We start from the raw sequence: 12,315 nt of genomic DNA, 5'->3' as shown, positions 1-12,315 counted from the left end.
CGCAGTACCGGGTCTTCTCAACAATTGACCTGAAATCCGCCTACCACCAGCTCCCCATCCAGAAGTCGGACCGGCCATACACTGTCTTCGAGGCGGACGGTCGCCTCTACCACTTCCTTAGGGTCCCTTTCGATGTCACAAATGGGGTCTCGGTCTTCCAAAGAGAGATGGACCGAATGGTCGACCAGTACAGTTTGCGGGCCACCTTTCCGCACTTAGATAATGTCACCATCTGCGGCCATGACCAGCAGGACCATGATGCCAACCTCGATAAATTCCTCCGCACTGCCACTCTTCTCAACCTGACCTACAACAAAGAGAAGTGTGTGTTCAGCACAACCTGGTTAGCCAATCTCGGCTATATAGTCCAAAACGGACTTCTCGGGCCCGACCCTGAGCGCATGTGCCCCCTCATGGAACTTCCCCTCCCCCACTGCCCCAAGGCCCTCAAACGCTGCCTGGGGTTCTTTTTCTACTACGCTCAGTGGGTCCCAAACTATGCGGACAAGGCCCGCCCCCTCATTCAGTCCACCGCGCCGCTAATATTGACCCCACCAGACCAGCCCCCCCTCCCCTTTTCCGCACAAGAGGACGAAGAGGACTTCGGCACACTCCACGAGTTCCCCGATGACTGGCCAGCATCAGCATTGCCACTACCACCATCGGTGCCATCTCCACCACCGCCAGCACCGACTTCTCCGCCACCGTTACGCCGCTCCCAACGAAACTCCAAAGCACCGGACCAGCTGAACCTTTGACGGACTCCGGACCGTCAACATGGACTTTTCTTTCCCTACCACTGTACATAAATTGCACTAATTGTATATAGTGTCACGTCACCCCCGCCGGACTCATTTTTAACAGGGGGTGAATGTGGTGAACCACTGTAATAGGAGATGTAAGGTAGGACCTGCGCTACAGGTTCGCCGGTAGCTCCTGCCGGCTGGCTCCGCCCACGGAGAACTGTATAAATATGTATGACCTCCAGTGCCCTGCCATTTTGCCAGCTGCAGCAGGAGGCCACGCATCTGACTGTAATAAAGCCACAGTTGTACCCAACTTTAGTCTTTGTGCAATTGATCGTGCATCATGGGCTGGATTGAGTAATTGAGAGAAGCTGGATGACGGTGAAGGAACAAAGGACAGAAGCAAAGCAGCAACAGCGCTAGGAATGTAAGCAAGAGTTGCTCGGTGAAGCAAAGTAATTTATAGGGGCTCGGCCTTCATAAACCATTTTTTATTTGTTTGCCAAATGACAGGTTCTGATGCAAACTGTCTGTTCTCATTGCAAAAGTACTGAATTGTTTACCTGTGGCTTTAAAACAATGATGCACTCCTGACTGGTCGATCTCTCACCCAGTAAATGAAGTGTCTTTTTAATGCTGCATGTACGAGAACAATGAGACAAAACTGATGGGAAACGCATAACCCGGCAACTTAAGAGGACCAGTAAAATTCTGCAGCATTTGGAAAGAATCTTAAAACCGATTGGACGCGCGTTGTATCGAAGCTGAATCCTGCTTATAGCTTTTTAATCCGTCTCTTACCCATGTTTTATTATTCTTCATTGTCAATGAAGCTACATCCAGCAAAGATTGTTACAACATCGCAAAATATGAATTTCAACAACTGAGCTTCATGATATGCTCTGCCGTTGGAACTAACATTTCTTTTTCATATCTAAAACAGAGAACGTCAAAAATGACTTCATGAGAAGAATGAAATTGTCATCACTCTTCCATCAAACCTAAGACCAAAAATACCAAAACAAATAATGAAGAGAGGATGTTCTTTCTCACCCCCTGTCCTGCATGCCCTGGCTATGTTCAACTATGGGAGATTCCCAACCATCTGGAAATGGTTGGATTTGACCTCTTTCTGCAAAAGGGGAGCCAACATGCTGGAGCTTATAAACTGAACATGAATCTTTTCCATAGTAGCAATCCACAACCCCGCATCACATTAAAGTTGGGGACTAAATTTTCAGCTGTCGAAACTTGCCAAGCAATCCCTCCTCCCGCGGCATCTGAAAATACTGCAAATGATCAGTAGCTCCATTGGTGGGAGTGATGAAATAAAATACATTGGCATCGGTCCTTTGTTAAAACGGCCTTGAGTTCTCAAGAAATCATTGGGCGAAATGAGGGAAGGGCATTGCATTCCCGGTGTCTCCTACTTATTTAGTCTAACTACAGGAGAAGAGGCACTGAAATCCTGGAAAATTGGCACAAATGATCTTTATGTCATTTTTCCAGAGTTCCTGTGATTTTTCCACCAAATTAATGGAAGACCGGTTGGAAAACAAAGAGAAAATGCTGGAAAATCTCAGCAGATCTGGCAGCATCTGTAGTGAGAGAAAAGAGCTAATGTTTCGAGTCCAGGTGACTCTTTGTCAAAGCTGGAAAACCCTTGTAGAAATAGAGTCTACCCAACCCCCGGGTATAAACTTATTGCTTTTCCTTATAAAGAGAGAATACTGAAAATTCTCAGCAGGTCTGGCAGCATCTGTGGATTATTGGCCCAAATATTTTGCTCTCCAGCTCGTCGGAGATGGGACATATATTGGGAGATGCATATCAGGGCGCTGCGGAAGTTCTGGTGTACAGACATATGTAGAAATTGCCTAAGAAGTTTAAACTTCCTGTAGGATGATTCCTTGCCTTCCAGGACCCTCTGTGAATGTCTCTGACCCTGAGCTCAGAGACTTGGATAGGTGTGTGAGATTTTCCTCCATACTTGCCCAAGAAACATTATACAGTTTAACACCAGGCTAACTCAACTGAGCACCACAACTGACCCCCACAATCACTACCCAACCACTGACTTCTCCCTGACCAGCTCCCGAGCATGTGTCCACACCCCTGATTACTGCCCATCTACCCCACCAACCACTCTCGCTCTACCACCCGAAAACCTCCTGAAATCCCAGCTACCTCCAGAAAACCCACCTGACGCTCCACTGACTACAGCCTGACTAGCTCCCTTCCCCACTGACCAGACCCCGAATGCCCCCCAGCCTAAACATAGCCACCTACTCACATCACACACCTCACCCAATTATCCACTCATCCACTTATCCACCTCACCCATCTACCCATTCACTCACTTACTCACTCACTCACTTACCCATTTACCCACCATTCAGTCATCCATTCACTGACCCATCAAAAAACTCCAGACCATGAAAAACTTTACTGAATATGGCAGCTCCTTGCCCCCACTCTCTTACACTCGCTGGACTTATTATGGAAAAGTTGTTCTGCCCACTTCTGCTTCAACCGGGACAGGACGAGCTAGGCCAACATTTCAGGTTAATGGCATTACATTGTAACTGGTAACGGTTAGCGATGTAACAGCTTTTAAGCAAGTACAGAAGCAGGAAATGTTGAGGGGTGGAAAAAAGAAAAGGAAAGTATGTGATGGGGTAGAAGGCGGAATAGATTAAATCCAAAAAGGGAAGATGGTGCAAAATGAATGGTGATGGAATAAGTAAAGAAACAAAGCATAGATCCTGCGGAGATGTTCTTATCGTCTTATCGAGACATAAGTGGGAATAGCACAATCATTACCAATAGTTGCTGCCCAAAAAATGGGGACAATGATTACGATCTGGCATTGCTAAATTACATATTGAGTCCAGAAGTCTATTTCTCTGAGTTCTTCGTGTTTCTATTGAGCTTCATTTGACCAGTGTGAACAGAGAGGCCAGAGTAGGAGTGGGGCAGAGAATTAAAGCAACAGGTGATTAGAGGTTGGGGCGTCATACCCGTATACTGAATAGAGGTCATTGGACTGAAACGTTGGGTACGATTTTCTGGCGGCGTCTCGCAGGAATTGGAGCTGGATGTGGCCAGTAGATCCCAGGAGAGGCTTCTCCCTGGATTCCCGATGGTCGTTACGTCTCACAAGATCTAAACATCTGGATCCCACAATGGGGGGACCAGACTTGTACAGTTACATGGGCTTAGAAGCCCACTTAATTATGTCTCCTACTCTGGATCGAGCAGCCACCCGACATCTACCAGCCTCGTCGAGGAGACCCCAGCTGAGCACCGTTTAGCAGTGGTCCCCATGAATGGGAACCAGGTGGGACGCACTTGGGGGGTTTCCCAGGCGATCGGAAACCCCTGGGTGATTGACCTCTGGGCAGGGTGGCACTGCAGGTGCCACCCGGGCACTTTGGCACTGACACCTGGCACCCAGCAATGCCATTCTGGCATCATGGCAGTGCCACCTGGGTGCCACTCTGACACTGCCAGGGTTCTCAGGTGGCACTTCCAGGCTGGCAGGGGAACTGCCAAGGTGTCAGGTTGACATTTTGCCCGCACCGGGGATTGGGCCCGGAAGTGCCTTGTTGATGTGAGGTGGGGTGCAGGGTTCCCGAGATCCCCCATATAGGCGAGTTGGGGTTTTGAGGGTGTCCAGGGGTTGCATCAGGGGGTTGATGGCCCCCCAATCTCTTCCCGCACTGAGGATCGCCGCTCTGCTAAATCGAGCCCTTTAATTTTCTTTCTCCCTCTGAGGATGCTGTCTGACCTGCTGAGTATTTCCAACATTTTCTGTATTTATTTCAGATTGGAGTATAACATGCAGAAATATGAGGTTACTCACTTTGGTAGGCAGATTAAAAAAGCAGAATATATTTTGAATGGTGAGTATCTTTTAAACGTTGATGCCCAGAGAGATTTGGCTCTTCTCGAAAAAGGACAAAAAGTTAAATGCAGGTGCAGCAAGCAAGCAGGAAGGCAACTGGCACATTGACCTTTAGTGCAAGTGGGCTTGAGTACAAGAGCACAGACAGGGCTTTGGTGTGACCACACAGTTTTAGCCTCCTTCTCTGAAGAAGGATCTACTCGACTTGAAGGCAGCACAGCGAAAGTTCACCAGATTGATTCCTGAGATGAGAGGGTTGTCCTATGATGAACAGATTGAGCATATAATGTGTGGAGGAATGAGAAGAGATCTCATTGCAACTTATGAGATTCTAAGGACTACTGCCAGGTCTTTTTTCAAAGTCTGGACAGCCTAGAACACAGGGGCAGAGTAATAATAATAATAATCACTTATTGTCACAAGGAGGCTTCAATGAAGTTACTGTGAAAAGCCCCTAGTCGCCACATTCCGGCACCTGTTCGGGGAGGCCGTTACGGGAATTGAACCCGCGCTGCTGGCCTTGCTCTGCGTTGCAAGCTAGCTGTTTAGCCCACTGTGCTAAACCAGCCCCTCAGTATAAGGGGTCGATCATTTGAGACTGAGATGAGGGAGAACATCTTCAATCAGAGACTTGTGAATCTATGAAATTCTCCACCCTAGAGGCGGATGGATGTTCAGTTGTTGAGTATATTTAAGGCTCAGTTGGATAGATGTTTGGACTCTCAAGGGACTTGGGGGATCAGGAAAGCAGAAATGAGATCAAAGATCAGGAATTATATGTGGAATAGGCATGTGGCCTACCCATGATACTATTCCTCATGTTCTTATCAATGTTGGAAATGCTAACTGTGATCACTGGCGAAGAAAAAGAGCAAGCTACATTTTTTTTACTGTTTTTGCTGGCAATCATTTTCCAAGTACAGCAGCTGTAGGAAAACTGTGGGAAAGTAAAGAAACACAGAAATGATAATAAAATTTGCTGGCAGTTTAGGTTATACGTTTCCTTTGACTATATTACACAATACAAAATTGCAATAGGCACTGAGGGGGGGTGATTCTCCGAGCCCCGCGCTGGGTCGGAGAATCGCCGCAACCGTGCCCTGCCGCCGGCGCATTTGGCACGCCGCGGGCCGCTGGAATCGGCGGGGCCGCTGATTCTCCAGCCCGGATGGGCCGAGCGGCCGCGCTGATACGACAGAGTCCCACCGGCGCCGTTCACCCGGCGGGAACTCTGCGGGAACGGTCGGGGGGCGACCTGTGGGGAGAGGGGGAGCGGGGCTCCTTCACTGGGGTGGGGCCTTCGATGGGGTCTGGCCCGCTAAAGAAGTCCCCCGCGCATCCGCAGGTTTGCGCGGCCCAACTGCACATGCGCGGGTTAGCGCGGCGCCCATATGGCCAGAATAGGTCGTACCCGATGGCGCGAACACTTGGGCTCCATATTGGAGAATCGCCCCCCGGATTTTCACTCTCAAGGTCGGTGCGCAGAGTTGGGAAGTTTTCTGCCTTGCTTTGGGGAAAAAGGTGGACTCAAATGACTGGATTTACATTTGTAATCGACTTCAGTGGAAATGGAAAATGGGTTAGCGTCAATTTGTCCAAAGTAGAAGGTTGCTCAGGATGGGCAGTCAGTTAAGAGGACGACTATCTATGCCCTGCTTGAATTGAGTTTGGTGGACCAGTCAAGTTTACCCCTTGTAGCATATGACATCATATTGACCCGCTGTTGTGTCACAGCCTTATCGCACATTGTCCATTGTGTACTAACCAGTATGAAAAAGATCCAATTTAAACAGTCACCCATCACAGCTACTTTAAAAGCAGATGTACTGTTTTTACTCAACTCCACACTGCGGTGAGCCAAAAAGGTTCACATTTATGCAGTTGTATTCATTTCCACTAGCCCCCAAAGTTGCCTTAAGATGGGCTCACTTAAGTTATGATTGTGGTTTAAAGCAGCAACTATATACTTGAGTCCAAACAAATTCATTACAAGTGTGTACATTCTGTTGTGAGATCTTTAATAAAACTGCAATGTAATCACAAGCAGCCGTCTTTCAGAGGCCAGATGTTTTATTTTTTTAAATGACAGGGTACTTAAACTTTTACATTTCACGAAGGACTTAAACTGCGTGATGGATGGAAAGGGGGAATTTATTTTTAAACACATTGTTCAAGATTTAATAAGTATACAAGTTGATGAGTTTTGTGCTCAGCAGATATAATGTATGCAACAGGCACAATTCCCTTGACTGACAATGTGACAGTCAAACAATGGAGGTGCTGGAGATGGTAGGTTTTATGTAATCCAGGAAAGGAGCTAAAGGAGACCAACAGAAAATGGTGATCACGTGTTTTTTCTTTGTTCTAACTTCTCTCATTTACAGCGGTTAGCACTGTTGCCTCACAGCTCCAGGGTCCCAGGTTCCATTCCCGGCTTGGGTCACTATCTGTGCGGAGTCTGCACGTTCTCCCCGTGTCTGCATGGGTTTCATCTGGGTGCTCCGGTTTCCTTCCACAGTCCAAAGATGTGCAGGTTAGGTGGATGGGCTATGCTAAATTGCCCTTTGAGTCCAAAACAAAGGTTAGGTGGGGTTACTGGGTTACAGGGATAAGGTGGAGGTGTGGGCTTAAGTGGGGTGCTCTTTTCAAGGGCTGGTGCAGACTCGATGGGCCAAATGGCCTCCTTCTGCACTGTAAATTCTATGATACTATGTCTCTTTCTTCTCATCGGGTTGGATTTTCAATTCTTGTATTTATGTGTAAATACTTGCCCCACGATACCCCTGCAAGATACATTGGCCTTAAAAATTATCAGGTGTCCTTCAGTGCTCTGACTCTGGATCACTTGTGCATTTCTTATTTCACCCTCTACTTCCACCCTATTCACAGTGGCAGAGCCGTAATGTGCCCCTGTCTTCAACTTTGAAACGTCCTCTTCAAATTCCAATTTCTATCTCCTGCCCACGTTATAAGGGTTTGATCAATGTCTCACTGTTAGCCAGGCCTGTCTTCAGCAAAGTCTTAACTTGTTCCAGTTCTGTAATTAAGCTACGTGTGGCTTTGATATCTGATCACAGCTTGGAAAGATCTATGGCTTCTCCATTCAATGCTCCTATTTTACATTCAGCTGGTGTTTCAGCTCTTCAGTCTCTTTCTTCTACCTCTTCACATTCTCCTGGAATATTGAATATGTCTGACTCTTCTCTGCCATCTGGTTCTTCAGTTCTTCCGTTCTGCTGTTCAAGGCAGTCTTCATTTCTTCATGCTGCTTTAGGGTTATGTACTCGTTTTGCATTTGGGAATGAAGGACGATTAACCGTTCTTTTAACTGATTATTATCTTGCTGACCTCTTGCCAACTTATGCTGTGCTTCAGGATATTTCTTTGTCGATGCTGATAGTTCTAATACAGCTTTTGCTGAAGTAGCGTTCAACATCTTCTTTAACTTCTCATTTTTAAAGCACTGAAGACCTTTCGAAATAGTTCAGGCTTAGAACGGAATTTTTGCTCCCACTGGCTAGGTCTTTTGATTCTGCGTTCAGTGGGTGCTCACAATGGACCTCCACGGGACATTATGAAATCCTTAGCTGCACGGTGGAGTTTTTTCCTCCTATCTTTCTGTTTCCAGTTCTGCAAAGTAACTTCTTTCAGGCCACCACCGGCTGTGTCTTCACCTCAGATGCTTTGAGTCAAGTCAAAATGCTGTTCCGTTAGTTTTCCTGCTTTTGAATTTCTCTTCCGGCTTCTCTGAGGTTCTGGGTTTTTATCAAGAGCAGCCACCATGTTGTAATGGTCTGTTCAGTGTCTCAGTAAGTAGTCTCGAAGATTGCGTGGCTGAAAATTAAGTGTTTATTAACAACAGATAACTATATACATCGCAAGGGATAGCCCTGATGAGGTACTATCTCCATGCAGGCTTCTGCTAGGTTGCTACTGTATTCCATCCACTATCACGTGACTCACTATATCATATTGTGGGCGGCACTGTTCTCCAGTCTCATATTAACCATTGCTATGCCGAACATACTTATACTACATGCGCTACCTTGAAAAGCCTTCTCAGGGTGCATGACTTTGATCAAGTCTTCAGTCATCTCTCCCAATCCACCTGCAATGGCTCAGTATCTGAACCTTTTCCTCTTTAAGTGCCTTGATATGTTTTAGGACTTCAAAGGGATGATATAAATATAGATTGTCTCCGTCTCTCTGTGAAGGAAGAAACTTCTGACCTCCATCTGGCACCTTCCCACAACGGCATGACAAAGATTGATAACTGACTGGGAGGATTACGCATCTGGACCTGAGTACAGTTAACCTGTGGCCTTGCTTCAGCATACTGTGTAACTGCACCAAACTAGCTAGCAATCACATTTATACAAAATGTATGCCGAACATAAAACGTTGTAATTAATTCTAAAAAAATAGGTCTACAGCAAAATGCACTGTTTTTTATATAATGTCCTGCATCAGCCGAACATATTTTCAAACCCAAAAATGAGAATATCTGTGCAAATCTGAAAATATATGCAACATTGTCAGGAATTGAAGGCATAGGAATTCAGAGAATAATTGTGTATCCCTCCAGCATTGTTTCCATAGTTTATAACATTATTCGAACACCATAATTAGATTACAGCCTGTAACTCACTCCTACATGCACATCATCATACATAGAAACTATTTGAATCTCTCAATTAGTCACCAGTGTGGGTAACTTTTCTTTATAAAACAGACTGAACTTGGTCAGACTAAAGACCCATAATTGACTCCTAGATATCGATTGTATATTCTATAATTTCATTATGGATTTGAGCTCATAATCTAAGTTTACACTTCAGTGCATTACAGAGGAGCTACCACAGTGTCGGAGATGCCACCTTTTGGATGAGATAATCAAACGAGGCCTATCTTCTTGCTCTGTTGGATGTATAACAGTATTTGAAGAAGGATAAGGATATACGTGTATCATGGTCAGCCTTCCTACATCAACCAATACCACAAATTATCTAGTGATTTCATTTATTTTCTAATGGTGGTATCTTTCTGTGTGGAACTTAATGCCTTGTTTACCATAGAAGAAAATTAGATGAAAATTTGGGGAGGGGACATAAGTGAAACATAAACACCAGCACAGACCAGTTGGACTGAAAGGCCTGTTACTGTACAGTAAACTCGATGGGCTGAATGGCCTCCTTCTGCATTGTAAATTCTATGAAATCTATGAAATTATATCTGAAACTTTAAAAGTAATCCATTTACTTGAGAGGTGCGTTAAAATTTCCTGAGGACATGCTAAGTAAGATGTTACTAAAATGCAAATTCTGAAGATCTTCCATATATATTTATTTTAAACCAACCTCATCTGCTGATGAGAAGGAACATTATTTAATTTCCTGCTGTCCTTCACTTTTCTCCTTGCCTATTTTCTCCTTTCTCCCCTTCTCAAGGCAATGAGCAATATTGTAGCTCATTATTGGCGCTGCTTTCCAACTGGCATCTTTCCCAAGTGGTGAGGTGAGCTCTGACAGTAATGATCAGCTATCATTTTGGCCATAGATGTCATCGGAATCGAGGCCATTCCTATCCTCCCCTGGTGCCCACACATGTGCTTCCATCGTTGCTGATGGTCCTCATGCTAATCCAGGGGCGCTGAGGCAAATTGTAATGGCCCTGATTTTGAACTAATTCAGTGCAGAACATGAATTGAATCTGAGACATTCCTGTTTTGAACTCACTGAACTATTCTTGCTTTAATAAAATGCCCTTGGATTGGATGATGCTTTTATTGAATTATATATATTGTGAAATACATGCTGTATTGGTTGTAATTCTGCCCACATTCAGACAACAATACTAATGGTTAAAAACTTGTGGTCTGACAGCCTCTACGGGAGGCAGAATTGCAGAGCTCTGGAACAAGTGAAAGTCTAATTTATATGGAACATAAAAGGGAAGAAAAGAAACTGCAGAATATCTGTCACGGGTAATGGCACATTTCTGTTTATGGGAGGAGGAAGAGAAGGAAAAATGAAGGGGGTGTGTGGGGGGGATTGAGGAGGCTAACTTGTGCTCATAATTCTGAACTTTTAAGATCCAACTTGTGGAGGTGAATAAACTTTCATGTACAGGTGAGCAAACTGATAAGATTAGACTCCATCTCCTCCTTTCCCTCCTTCTTGCGATCGTCAGGATCAACTGATGTCATGTTTAAACCTAAAGATGCAGAAATGTCACTTGAGGACTGACCGAACTTCATGAGCCTTCAAAGTTTAACTCAAGTACATCCCAATGACTATCTGTGGTATTTAATGACACAAAGCCCTGTGGAAGATTTGTTTGCAGGTTTTTTCTCAAGGAAGCTAATGCTAACAACATATTGAAAGATGCCAATGGCATAGCAATGCAAGGAATCAGTCACTCCTCAGCTAACATGCTCTCTGGGTTTTCTCTATTATTAAGAAGTCAGTGTTTGAAAGTGAGTTGAGGCTTGGATATAATACAGTTCAGTCATATGAGCAATATTCCAGTTAGATAGTGAACCGTGTGCCTGCACAGGCATAGATCATTAGATATGGAGTGAGAAGATGCACTGACCTGAAAGTCTTTTCTCCCTTGTATTTTTCCAGATTATATCCCACGCTTTGTTGGTAGAATCCTTAATGTGCTCACTGAAGGAGCGTCTTAATGGAGATTTGGAATGAAGAGCCATTCCCTGCTTGTCACACTGCTGAATTCCCCCCACAGAGTAAGCCTTTCTGTTCCATTAAAGATCTGGGTGATAGAGAGAGAGAGAGAGAGAGAGAAAAACTCCACGAAAGACACCACCAGATACAGAATCCGCAGACTGCAAAAAAGAGCCAGTTTAGAACAAACAGCCTGGGTCAAACCATTTCCTGATGTGGAGAGAAGTTGTTAGTAATCTGCTGACACCCTTCTCCAGAAACCTCCCCTCCAGTGCTTTGGGGTCAAGCCAGACTGGAAAGGAAACAGCAATCCATTGGGTGCCCCCTCCTCTCCTCACAACTAAACACAGCCTTACAACACAGCTGCCACTTACGATACAATTGCATTTCAAAAGTTACAGAAGACAAACATTTAGACAAGTAGGGCATTAATAAGCCTTAAAACAGTTTCAAACAGTTTTTCATTAAGCATCACATTGACATAGGACAGGAGTTCTGCTTTTTACACAGCTGACCCATTTCAATATTTTAAAAAAATGCAAAGATGAGTTCATAGTTACCATAATTTCTGGAGTAGAGGTAGCATTATTTTGATGCTACGACAGTGGATGAGAAGAAACATATTTCAGAGCATTCACAATCAAATATCATGTCACTTTTCAGCTTCAATTTTTTTTTTCAAAGAGCTTACTTGATACTTCAAAGGTTTTAGCTGGTTTTATATCTGGAAACATTGCAAATTCAGTTGTGTAGGTCAAACATCTTTAAATGAAAGTCATGCATTTATATAGCACCTTTCCCAGGCTCAGCACGTCCTAAAACACGTAACAGCCAATGAAGTGCTTTTGAAATGTAGTAAATGTTGTAAAGGCACTAACCAAATTGCGCACAGACAGCTCCCACCAACAACAATGGAATAGTGACCTGTTAACTTGTTTTAATCATGTTAGTTGACAGATAAATATTGATAAACTCTGCT

At 44.7% G+C, this 12,315-nt stretch overlaps 1 protein-coding gene across 1 annotated transcript in view; it reads right to left on the bottom strand.

The window, feature by feature from the left end:
* LOC140427080 (rho GTPase-activating protein 7) overlaps positions 1-11,556 on the bottom strand; it is a 246,796-nt gene extending 235,240 nt beyond the window's left edge. The window contains exon 1 of the mRNA XM_072512571.1: positions 11,248-11,556. Within this exon, the coding sequence (XP_072368672.1) occupies positions 11,248-11,362 (115 nt within the window). The 5' untranslated portion in view covers positions 11,363-11,556. The remainder of the gene's footprint in view (positions 1-11,247) is intronic.
* Positions 11,557-12,315: the final 759 nt, after the last annotated feature.

This window comes from Scyliorhinus torazame, chromosome 7 (assembly GCF_047496885.1).
Source record: "Scyliorhinus torazame isolate Kashiwa2021f chromosome 7, sScyTor2.1, whole genome shotgun sequence".
In the NCBI taxonomy this organism is placed as follows: Eukaryota; Metazoa; Chordata; class Chondrichthyes; order Carcharhiniformes; family Scyliorhinidae; genus Scyliorhinus; species Scyliorhinus torazame.
Note: the sequence above shows the minus strand (reverse complement) of the source record. Positions and strands in the feature narration are given on the sequence as shown.